General features: G+C 37.4%; 2 protein-coding genes across 2 annotated transcripts; both read left to right on the top strand.

Moving 5' to 3' along the window:
- Positions 1-2,185: 2,185 nt before the first annotated feature.
- LOC130235753 (trace amine-associated receptor 13c-like) lies at positions 2,186-3,238 on the top strand. Its single transcript, XM_056466203.1, has one exon. The coding sequence runs from the start codon at positions 2,186-2,188 to the stop codon at positions 3,236-3,238; it is 1,053 nt and encodes a 350-aa protein (XP_056322178.1).
- A 6,528-nt stretch (positions 3,239-9,766) lies between these two features.
- Positions 9,767-10,849, top strand: LOC130235941 (trace amine-associated receptor 13c-like). The gene has a single exon (XM_056466473.1). It carries the CDS (start codon positions 9,767-9,769, stop codon positions 10,847-10,849), a length of 1,083 nt encoding a protein of 360 aa, XP_056322448.1.
- Positions 10,850-13,180: the final 2,331 nt, after the last annotated feature.

The raw sequence follows: 13,180 nt of genomic DNA, 5'->3' as shown, positions 1-13,180 counted from the left end.
GTTTAACTCATCTCTGAAAGACACCACCACCATCCAAAAGTTCAGCAAAGAGTTGGACAGTTGGCTGACCAAGGTTGACAAGTCAGGACTGCCAGGCAGATTTAAAGCCTGGATCTACCATCACTCCATCTTATCACACATGCTGTAGCCTATGTTGGTTATTCAGTCCCTATGTAAACAGTAGAGTCCCTGGAAAAAAAGATCACAAGCTTTCTGTGCAGATGGCTAGGTCTGCCCCACAGTCTCAGCAGCGCAGCCCTCTATGGTACCAGTAACATCTAAAAGCTGCCTTTCAATGCACTCACTTAAGAATTTAAGGTGGCACGCACAAGAGAAGCGCTGCAATACAGAGACTCCCAAAAAGTGTCTGGAGCTGGCATTGTGGTGAGAACAGGGAGGAAGTGGAAGTCAGAGAGCAGTGGAGGTGGCGGGGCCTCGCCTCAGACAGAAGGAATTGGTTGGCACATTGGCAACAGGGAGAGCTGGCTTGGGTTTTTCCCCAAAGACTCTTGTAGACAAGGCCAGGGGAAAGGATAGACACCAGCTAATCCAGGAAGAAGTTCAGGTTGGCATGGAGGAAGAGTGAGTGAGCAGGGCTGAGGCAACGGCGGCATGGACAAAGTAGGAGGGTAGCCTACACCATAAGGTCACCTGGAAACACATAATGCAGGCAGACTTCCAGCACATGCGATTCCTCATCCAGGCTGTTTTCGATACACTACCCAGTCCAGCCAACCTTCAACGTGTGGGGGCAAGATTGAGACTCCAGCATGCCAATTATGGTCTGGTAGGGGATCATTACAGCACCTATTGAGCAGCAGGTCGTTCACTCTGTAAAGTCTTCAACTAAATAGGCCAAGCAATAGCAGCTAAGAAGAAGGCCATTAAGTGTGTTTGTGAATCTGCAGAGAAAGCCACAAAATGGCTATGCATATAGAGGGCTGATCCGTACGTGATGGCTACTGGGACGCAAGTTTGATCAATCGCAGCTGGGTCACCTGGACAAGGGTGTCTGATCATGAAAGACCCGAAACACCCAATGACCCCAGGATACATCACTGACAATGCGTCCCAGTGCATCTAGATGATGTATCTTGCACACAAGGGCTTTATTCTGCGATAACAACCTCTTAGATGTACTTTATCCTAACTTCTGTCCACAAAACAGGATTCGTAAATAATCTTGGAATAAAATGTCCAACTATTTGTAATCCAGCTGCACCTTAGGCAGTAGTAAAACAGTGTGTTTGTAAGATTGCTATGCAATTCACAATCGCATGTAATACCACAGATTCATTTGTTCAATAGAGTTATCCTTTATGTTTTCATTAGAAGTGTGTTATATGTGCTTTCCCTGAAAAAATTCTGAATTATTCTCATTACAGTCATTCTTTACTTGAAATATTTTGAACGCTTTGACAATTGATATATAAACCAAATCTCTTCTTTGAGTGAAGATGTGCTTTGCATACTAATGAAGCATCTCAAAGAAGGAGCTATCTTGGACAAGAAATATGCAGTAGAAACAATAAAAATAACGTGCGTCTCTCGCTTCTGATTTTCTGTGTAACCATTTATGAAAACATATTGGGGCCTATGGAGGTCTCTAAGCATGTGCATTTAACTGGTTCAGTTCTACTGTGCAGAAAAGGGGAATTTTTTATATGTGAATATAAAATGGGTCTTTGGTCCTGAGAAAGCACTCGCAGAGCGCCTGGTGTGTTCTCTTGGATAGCATTGTGTAACCAATAGGACACAATTGTGCGACCCAGGGCCCTAATCGAATTATTAATCTGTACTTAATAAATTACTAATATTTTTGACATTGATCTCCTCCTCCTGAGTTTGTATTGAAAATGCATTGAATAATAGAGCACGTACTCCAACAACTCCCATGCATCACTCTAGCCTTGCAGCAGTCTGGGTGGTACGCCTCTTTGGGACATCTCCATAACGTAACTCTCATGTAGAAATAATAAACAATAACAAGACAGTGAAAAAATAAGACACAAAAACTAAACCCAATGTACTTTTGAACAGCGGCAGAGAAACCTAACCTGGACAGAAGAAATTGACAGTAAGCTAATGTTCATGCAGGAGAAGGGGGAAAAAAAACAGCAGTTTGAAAGATTACATCAGAGTGGGCGGTAGATGGGTTGGTCAGTCTGATCCAGACACTGTATAAATGAAAGGACAGAAAGGAGAGCAGAACAAACTCCTAACAGGAGGAGACTCACTCATGGCCTATGAGACAGAGGATCAGGAGACTCAATACTGCTTTCCTGTCATGAACTCATCATGTCTCAAGGGAAAACGCTCCAGACATGGATATAATATCATATATGTGTTTGCGTCATTGCTGTCGGTATGGACTGTGTTTCTGAACCTGCTGGTGATCATCTCCATCTCTCACTTCAAGAAGCTTCACACTCCAACCAACATGATTATTCTCTCTCTGGCTGTAAATGACCTGGTTGTTGGACTTGCCATGCCTGTAGAGGCCATCAGACTGATTGACAAGTGTTGGTACTTTGGACACACTTTCTGTGGACTCTATTTATTATTTGTGTCATTACTTCTCTCATCATCTCTTAGTAATTTAGTTTTAATTGCTGTTGATCGTTATGTGGCTGTGTGTCACCCTTTACTGTACCAACAGAAAATAACCATCACTAAAGCATTATTGAGTGTCTGTCTGAGCTGGGCTTGCTTCTCAGCTTATGGTTCTACCCTTGTGATTAATAATGGATATTTCGACACTTCACAGAGAACAGATGTGTGTTATGGAAAGTGTTCAGTCATGATAAGTTTTACTAGGATAGTAATTAATCTGTTCATGTCTTTTATTTTTCCTTGTACTCTGATCATCACTTTATATTTGAGGATTTTCTATGTAGTTCATCAGCAAGTGAAGGTTATAAACTCTCTGATGAAGGGTGGTAAACGTGTAACGGAGGGTTCAGTGAAGAGGAAATCTGAGAGTAAAGCTGCTCTGACTTTAGGAATCATTGTGTCAGTTTATCTGCTTTGCTATATCCCATATTGTATCTGTTCTCTAACTGTAAACTCTTCCACAGCTATAAGTGTTTTGACATGGTTTCTGTATACTAACTCCGGCGTGAATCCTCTGGTTTATGCTTTATTTTACCCCTGGTTTAAAAAGTCATCTAAACTCATTTTAACTCTGAGAATACTTCAGTCTACATCGTCTCTGATCAATATTTTTGCACAATATTAATTGCATTTAATTGCAAAGCTGACAGTAATAATGGTAGATAAGATAATCTTATGATAATCAATTTTGTAGTAAATTATCAGTGTATGCTTAAGTAACTTGTGTACTGCTGTGAATAGAAAGTGACTGATAACTAAAGTAACCAGTTAAGCAGTACACATAGAACACGTTTATTATGTGTGTAATTGAGTAATGTTTTTTTTGGGCTCAGCTTGCTTTGTGCTTAATGTTTCTATATGCTATACATTAATAGTCAGAATTTACATATCAGCCACACAAACTGTGTGTACCAACTATCCAAGCACATGCACGCACAAACACTGCTATCAAAGCCACCTGCTCATTCATATTGAACTTGACACTTGCTCTGTCTTCATTCCAGAAGTGAATGTAGAAATAATATTTCATAATTGATATGTTAAGAATACAGATTAATTGTGCCCACAGCCACTACTGCATATTCCATTTAGTGAATCTGCAATGTTCTAAAGCTGCACAGTGTCATCTTACAAGATCATACTCTACAATAGTGTATTACAGCCATCTATTGGTAAATCACACTGAAACTCATCCTGTCTGTCCTGTTTTCTTCTATTACAGTTGGGTTCAAAATACTTTCAACATTTTACCCCTGATTTAAAAAGACAGCCAAACACATCTCAACTCTGAAAATATTTCAGTCGGCATCCTCTCTGATCAATATTTTACACAATGCTTATTATAATAACTTGCAAAGCTGTCACAAATAAAGGTAAATATGATGTATATTTGTAGTTTTCAATACTAATGTGTTTTTACAAATAGTAATATATAAAAAGAAGTTTATGCGACTCATGATGTTTTGTAAATACAAAATAAAGATATTAAAGGTTATGTGGTTCACCTTGTTTTTGTGCTTAATGTTTCTATATACCATATTCTATCATTCATAGCATTCATAACTATTTAATATTATCACAACAGAGGGAATAAATCTATATACAGCACAAGCTACAAAAAAATAATAATAATTAAAAAAAAAATAAATAAATCACATTTTTGACAATAATTCACTGACCCAAAGAGAGAATACGGTTCAAATTGAAGATCAACTGAGCAAAGATCCAGTCATTTATTTTGGCTTATGCTTCACAGCATTAGAAACTCCTGTTAGAAAAAACCCATTGTAAATCTACTTAACCAAGCTCTTATAATTTTAGGAATGAACTACTGCAATGCCTTGAAAGTCAATCAAACCAGTAAGACTAAACCTGATTCAGAACACAGCTTCATGTCTGATTTTAAATAGGTCACATCAGTTATACACATGTACCTTTAGGAATTTGTCTATTCTGTATATAAAACCTGAAACAACAAAGATTGAAAGGTCATTAAAATGTCCCCAAAAATTATAATTATTCCACTTGTTGTGAGAACAAAAATGTTATTTACAAATGATATTTTCTAAGCAAATGGTTTAAAATGCACTACATGTTTATACTTTAAAACAAAATTTTGTATAATAGAATGCTCATTTTATGTTATTATAAAGTCAATAAACATTAGCCATCAGACAGATTGACAAGTATTGGTATTTTAGATTTTACATTTTCTGTTGACACTATTCAATATACAGGGCTCGAACTTAATCTTTATTCTTGGTAGCATTGGTGCTCCTAACCTCAGAAATGTATGCGCACCAGACAAAATTTAGTCGAACCCACTGAAAATTATGTGCACCTTTAACTTACTACATGTTTTATATTAACATATTTAACAAAACTAATGACAACCAAACAAAAATCTGCATGCGTTCACCGGCCCTGCACGCACTGCTTGATGTGAATGAGATGAGCTTATTATTTGCATATGTCATCTTAAAAGCAATACCGGTCTTTTCTTGAGCTGCAATATTAGTTTAATCTCAGCAAATGCAAGCCCTTTTGTAATGGTAAACGCAGTGCCAGTCGCATGACTAACAACATCGTGAAGATTAAATGAAGGATTAAAAAAACATTAGAACATCTTGTGTTTAAAATGTGTAGATGTGACGAACACCGTTACCTGAAGACTCCGTCCCACCGGCTTAACGGTGAATGCTTTAGTCATTTTCATAGCGGACTTTAACCACTGGAAGTCTTTTATCCACTCTTGGAAAAGCGTAAATGTTGGAGTGACATTCATCACATGATCATTAATAAGATGTGCCATTATTTGTAACTTTAGGTGGTTTCAAAATTGGTCAGTGTTGTATTCATTCTCTCATCTTCAGCGCTTTACATTTTCGCGGCTGTAGTTCCTTGTCATCTGAACTGAGTAATTGACAACAGATATTAACCAAGCCATTCGCGGTCTGTTATAGAGCAGTGGGCCAATAAGAAGAACCCTTAAGGTGGGGCAAGCATTTCGGGCTTTGTTTACTGCAGCAAGTTGACATGACAACTGTTAAAATCTATTTCTGAGCGCTGCGTTTGGTGTTTTTAGGTGCAAAGATGCATAATGCGTGAATGTGTCCTAAATCCGCTCATGCGGTGAAAACTGGTCGCATGGCAACAATTTTGTGTACTCGCACAAATGCTCCCAAATATATTTTGAGCTCGCATAGATAAAATTTCGGGCGTTTATGCGACCAGAACAGTCACAATTTCGAGCCCCTGATATATACTGCTGTGCTCACATTCATGAGTATTTCTCTGAGCTGGGTTTGCTTTTTTTAGCATAAAACATGATTTTTGTTATTAATAATGGTTATTTTGACACACAGAACAGACGTGTGTTATGGACTGTTTAGTCATGATGAGTTTTAGTTCGATGTTCATTGATCTGTTCTGATCTATTGTCTTTTATTTTTTTCTTGTTTGATAAATATAACTTTATATTTAAGAATATTCATCAGCAAGTGAAGGTTATAAACTCTCTGATGAAGGGTGGTAATGAAGGGTTCAGTGAAGGGGAAATCAGAGTAAAGGCGAAGGGGACCAGGCCTCAGGTTATTCTTATGCAGGTGCTGGTCATATAATTAGAATCTTCAACAAGTTAATTTATTTCACTAATTCTATTCAGGAAGTGAAACTTGTACAGTATAATGGATACATTCATTTCACACAGACTGGTATATTTCAAGTGTTTATTTCTTTTAATGTTGACGATTTAGATTACAACTAATGAAAATCCCAAATTCAGTGTCTCGGAAAATTTGAGTGTAACTTAAAACCAATACAAAAAAGGATTTTTAGAAATCTCGGCCAACTGAAAAGAATGAACAAGAAAAGTATGAGCATGCACAGCACTCAATACTTAGTTGGGGCTCCTTTTGCCTAGGTTACTGCAGCAATGCGGTGCGGCATGGAGTTGGATCCGTCTGTAGCACTGCTCAGGTGTTATGACAGCCCAGGTTGCTCTGATAGTGGACTTCAGCTCTTCTGCATTGTTGGGTCTGGCATATCGCATCTTCCTCTTCACAATATGAACTGGTATGAATTTCGAATGAATAATTTGTGTGATCTCATTCATACATTTTAGTCTGATTTACTCACATCACAGTGATGGTTGGGTTTAGGGTTGAGGTTTGGTGCCATGCCTCCTTTTAAAAATCTTTAATTTCTGTGTGACTTAACTCATATGAACTCCACAAACTGAATGAAGTTCCACTAACAGAAAACATAAAATAGTTATGTTTCCTCGTGGGATCAGGCTAGTTCTGCTCAGCTGGCGCAAGAATGCATTTCCATAACTTCCTCACAAAAAAGGGTTTTTGAGACTCTCTGATTGCCTTTACACACTTGTGCCATCAAACTGTTGAATAAACACAATATCACACTCATATAACAGTTATAGTGCTAATAAACAGTCATATCACTGTGATATGTTTGTGATATTATTCAATCTAATTAACTGCTTCTGTCTTGTGTAGATATACAATGATGGTCATGACTGTTTATATTTGTGTAATTAGTGAGGTTAATAAACTGCTGCTTCCAGTATTTAAAGATATGTTTTTAATGTTGAGTACAGTACCTGTTAATGTACTATGAACTAACATAAATGATCAATTTTATGTAAATGTTTTTTTCAGTTTAAATATTGCAGTGCAAGATACAACAGAAACTCAATGTTCACGCTCTTGTGCATTTGAGCGTAAATAATTAGATAGTATGTTGATGCGGTAGAGTCAGCGGAAGCATCCAGCGGTAGTGTTGCTCCTCCTTGTGTGAAGACCGCCGAGAGTAAAGACCCTCGAACCGAGCTGCGCGACTCCACCGAGCAATGACACAACACTACAGTAGGCTCTTCATCACACGACCACATGCACACACAACGCATGCAGATGGCAACACTGCACCAACAACGTACACCCTATTTCGCACTCACCATCATCACATACACCCTAATCTGTTTCCATTGGTCGGCTGTAAACAAAGCAGACTTCATTTCAGCATTTGCAGCACAATCTGATCTTCAGATACTGGCCTTGACTGAGACCTGGATTCGTCCCCAGGACTCAGTCACTCCAGCTGCCCTCTCTAACAATTTTGCGTTCACCCACACTCCCTGCCTCATCAGGAGGAGATTGCACATTCTAAAATTCACAAACTAAATTTCGCATTCTGGCCATTCTCCTGGTCAGCTGGGTGTATTTACTGAAGAATCAAATGGACTCCTCCTTTCCTAACCCTTCCTAAGTATGACAACCGGCTTGTAGTATTGGGTGACTTCAACATTTACTTGGACAAACCTTATGCTACAGATTTCCATTCTCTCATGACTTCATTCAACCTCAACCAGTTCACGAGCACACATAAATCTGGCCATCAACTTGACCTACACAAGACATTGCTCTTCTGATAAAGTCACAGTTAAACTATTGCATACTTCAGTTACCTTGATTTAATGCTTCCTACAATCATACCGCCACTCTCCCAAATAGTTTCTATTAGACCTGAACCCCAGTGAATAAAACCAAGACCCCTCCTCTCTCCCCCACCTCACCACACACTAACCGTATTATAAATTCTGAGTGTGCCTCGCACAGGGGAGTGGGCTTGACAAACCACCTGTAGAAACTCTTCTTGTGTGTATTGCCTCTTCTTGTTGAATTTCTGAAAGCCTCCTAAATTGTAAGTCACTTTGGACAAAAGTGTCAGCTAAACGACTAAATGTAAAATTTCTATCTCAGTTCTCAAGCGCTTTTGCATGTCTCACAATGCGCTGCAACATATAGGTGGAATCACTGACATGCGATGAGGTTTGTGGCTGGTGAGGCACTGACTCTTTCAAAGTCAGATTTCAAAAATATGCACCCAATATATTTGCCAACTACCGATTGTGTTTCATATATCATATCAGCATTCTTTCTATACACATAACAGGTACATACTCGGTCAAGGAAGAATGTAAAATGTATAACGATTAAATATGTCTCCAAAACACCCAGCTGGATGCTACAGACAACTATAACAAGCAACACACACAGCACCGTGGCGGATGCACGCTCTCTCTTTCTCACTCACAAACATAGGATTTGCACACTGGTCTTACCTTTACTTTTAAATGAAGTCTTGAAATGACTTGAATTACTTTGAATAGATTGCATTATCTTCTGTCCTGTCATTTGAAGCTCCCTTTAGCTCCGGCAGTGGTCGTCAATCATTAATTTACGTTTTGATTGAAACTGAGCTATTACATCCACAATTTTTGCTGTCAGTCAGAGCAAAACATACAATTTTACTTTACTACATAGAAGAGCAACCACTGAATAATAACGCTCACGTGCACCCTCTTCATTGTGGCAGAGCAACTGCCAGCCTCACCTCATGTCTTTTCAGTGCGGCTGTATGTCAGATCCTAATAGACATACGTGAAATACATGACCTATTACATGGAAAGTGAGGACATATAGTAAAAATGTCTGCAACGTATCCTCTTAAGGCCCAAGGTGTTTTTTTACATGCATTTTTTATTTCTCTTTGCTATTTGGGCTTACTAGAACCCAGTGGTGGAAAGAGTACTGAAAAATCATACTCAAGTAAAAGTACCATTACTTGCCTAAAAATGTAGTGCGAGTAAAAGTATCTGTTGTAAATATTACTCAGAGTATGAGTAAAAAGTAGCCCTTTCATAAGTACTCAAGAGTAGTGAGTATGACGCTGTAAACGTAACATTCTGTAGTGCATTTAGTTATTACTAATATTGTCTTTGACTAATATTTAAATTAGTTTGATGATCTGACACATTAAAGTGTAACAAACATGCAAACAAATAAGAAATGAGTGAGGGGGCAAAGACCCTTTTTACACCACTGTATGTGTGTGTGAGAGAAATCACTAGTGCTGCTTTCTCAGCGATGACAGCTAATGTGATCACAACAGTGAAGAAAAGACTGCACAAAAACAACACACACTTTCAAGCAGAAGTGAACTTTAAACGGCATTAGAAAACCCTAACCTGGACGGAAGAATTTAACACCATATCAAACCTAATGTTCAGAAAGAGAGAGAGGAAAAAAAACTGCATTACATCAGAGTGGGTTGGTCAGTCTGAGACACTTTATAAATGAAAGGACAGAAAGGAGAGCAGAACAAACTCCTAACAGGAGGAGACTCACTCATGGCCCATGAGACAGAGGATCAGGAGACTCAATACTGCTTTCCTGACATCAACTCATCATGTGTCAAGGAACAACACTCCAGTCATGGATATATCATCATCTATGTGTTTGTGTCATTGCTGTCAGTATGGACTGTGTGTCTGAACCTGCTGGTGATCATCTCCATCTCTCACTTCAAGAAGCTTCACACTCCAACCAACATGATTATTCTCTCTCTGGCTGTAACTGATCTTCTTGTTGGACTCGTCATGCCTATAGAGGCCATCAGACAGATTGAGACGTGCTGGTACTTTAGAGACACTTTCTGTGGACTCTATTTAATATTTATTTTATTACTTCTCTCAGCATCTCTTGGTAATTTAGTTTTAATTGCTGTTGATCGTTATGTGGCTGTGTCTCATCCTTTACTGTACCCGCAGAAAATAACCATCTCTAAAACAATAATGAGCATCTGTCTGAACTGGGTTTGCTTTTCAACGTACTGCACTACTTTTGTAGTTAATAATGGACATTTTGTCACTTCACACAGAACAGATGTGTGTTATGGACAGTGTTTATTCATGATGAGTTTTACTTGGATAGTCATTGATCTGTTTGTGGGTTTTATGTTTCCTTGTATGCTGATCATCACTTTATATTTGAGGATTTTCTATGTAGTTCATCAGCAAGTGAAGGTTATAAACTCTCTGATGAAGGGTGGTAAATGTGTAACGGAGGGTTCAGTGAGGAGGAAATCTGAGAGTAAAGCTGCTCTGACTTTAGGAATCATTGTGACAGGTTATATGCTTAGCTGGATTCCATATTGTATCTGCTCTCTAACTGTAAACTCCTCCACAACCATAAATGTTTTGTTATTGCTTGTGTATGCTAACTCAGGTATGAATCCTCTGGTTTATGCTCTATTTTACCCCTGGTTTAAAAAGACAGCTAAACTCATCTTAACTCTGAGAATATTTCAGCCGGCATCCTCTCTGGTCAATATTTTACACAACATTAATTATAATAACTTGCAAAGCTGTCACTATTAAAGGTAAATATAATAATCCTTGATTTCTATTTGTAATTGTCAGGCCGTAGCATGAAGCTCATTTAAATAACATACAAAATGCTGTTAATACAAAGTAAAGATCAAGCATTTACATGTCACATTTACTATTTGTCTAAATTAGTTACTGTATGGGGAGATTATATGGCCCACCTTGCTTTTTGCTTAATATGTCTCAATGACGTTACAGTAATGTTCAGGATATCTGTACCTGCCACAAAACCATGTGTTTGCAAGTGCAGGGATTGTTGCTATACAAACACTGCCAAAACCTCCTTATTAATAATGAACTCGGCAGAGGCTTGTCCAAAAAGTGAATGTTGGAAATGTTGAAATGATAACATCAAACTAATTAATATGTTTTAATTCTCCCCATGGTCATTTCAGACCTGCTTATTAGTGATTTAGCTCATGAAAAATAGATCTAGTTAGTTGATAATGTAAGTATTTGTAAAGAGTGTTGTGTGTCAGAGTGCTGTGAGCAGAATGAGGACAGTGGTGTGAGTGAGAATAAGTGTCACCTGAGTAGCACACCTGTCTCTAACCCAACAGAAGAGCTCCAGAAGAAAAATAAATCAAGAGAGGACCAGGGGCCTTTACCATGATGGTGCAATCTTTTCTTACATTTTCCCCTGATTGGGAAAAAAACATTTATATTGCAGATGCATATCTGTAAATTTAATGAAACAAAGAAATGCTAATTAAACTAAAATTGTAAATATAATACTGATATAAATCTAAAATAATTGTAATATTTCATAATATTTAATTTCATTAAACTTAGATGATTTTATGTTTGATTATTGCCTAAATAGTAATCTTTAATTTGGAGCAAGTTATTTATTTGATTTATAACTTGATTTATGACTTTGCTCAGAGTTGATTGGTTTAATCTGGGTTTGGGATCTTTAATCCTGAACATAACCTGCCCTGGAGCAGATTAACTCCTGCAGTGTATGATACTATGGCAGCAAAGAGCAATTAAAGCCAAGCTGCGATGGTACTTTGAAACAACTTGCAGCTAATCTAACTTCATGGTACAGCCCCAGGCCTCAGACACTTTATGTTGCCATTCTGGTTATATTTATGCTGCAGCTGTGCATCGAAGGCTGTCGCTTGATTTCATTATGATCATTCATTCAATATTTCCTTTCTACTTATTCAGGGGTTTCTTCCCCCTCTTTACTGAAATATGCACTTCGTTAAAGTAATGCAAGGATGCTTGCTCTAATATATTAATAATCAAGATGCATTTATGAAGTATAGATACAGGACTTTAGACATGAATTCACTGTAATTCATTCAGAATCCAGGAATGTTGATAAACTTTCATAATGATTCACTGCTACAGAGAAAGAGAGAATGGATTTCGGTTTAAAGATCAATTCATGTTTACTTGTATAGGGCTTTTTACAAGATTTATCGTTGTGAAGCAGCTTAACAAAGGTGCACATCATTTCAGTCAAAATCAGAAAATAAATATATTAATATATTTAATACCTACAAGAGTTTGCTCATATAATTAAATGCTCAAATCACATGATAAAATGAATAAAGCAAATAAGACTAATTAAACCTGCCCTTTTATTTGTTACTGTAATTGAAATGAATTGTTCAAAAAAACTAAAATTTGTCTGATAAAATATAGCGATGCCGCAATTTGTTCATATAGCTGACAGAGTCAACATTTATAAGTAGTATTAGAGTGGTATAAACACAAAATCTTTTATTTATTTCATGAAAATTAAATCAAGATCCAAAACCCAGTGATTTTAAGGCCAAGGACACAGTGATGTAGCAGTGCAGTTATCTCTCCCTACCGTCAATGATTGACAGGCACATATTATCATGCCTCAGTATTAATCCGTATTATTATACAGCTGTCTGGGATACTCAATTGTTTTATGATTTGAACTTTTTATTGATTTTTCTTATGTCAAATAATGCAGATGATTATCAAATACAGAGCATTAACAAAAGCAGAATGATACAAAATAAATAAATACAATAAATAAATAATATCATATAAATTGATAAAATAAAAAACCAAACCAAAACACATACAAGAAAAAAGAATAAATTAATCAAATAAATGAATAAATAAAAAAGGGGGTGGGGGTTGCACTATCATAGCCTTAATTATTTTTTCTCTCGTTACATGTTTGCTAGCATTGTGGGCGGAAAAAAACTCCCCATTTATCAAAATAAATTGTAATCCTTCCATGTAAACTGTAGGAGAGTTTTTCAAAAGCTGCAACTCGTCCTAACTCTGAGAGCCACTCAAAGGTCAGAGGTCTACTTAAAGATTTCCAGT

Source organism: Danio aesculapii, chromosome 10, assembly GCF_903798145.1.
Source record: "Danio aesculapii chromosome 10, fDanAes4.1, whole genome shotgun sequence".
Taxonomy (NCBI): Eukaryota; Metazoa; Chordata; class Actinopteri; order Cypriniformes; family Danionidae; genus Danio; species Danio aesculapii.
Note: the sequence above shows the minus strand (reverse complement) of the source record. Positions and strands in the feature narration are given on the sequence as shown.

What these genes read in the sequence shown, in the direction of transcription:
- LOC130235753 (XM_056466203.1), top strand. Translation starts at nt 2,186, where the DNA reads ATGAAAGGACAGAAAGGAGAGCAGAACAAACTCCTAACAGGAGGAGAC.
- LOC130235941 (XM_056466473.1), top strand. Translation starts at nt 9,767, where the DNA reads ATGAAAGGACAGAAAGGAGAGCAGAACAAACTCCTAACAGGAGGAGAC.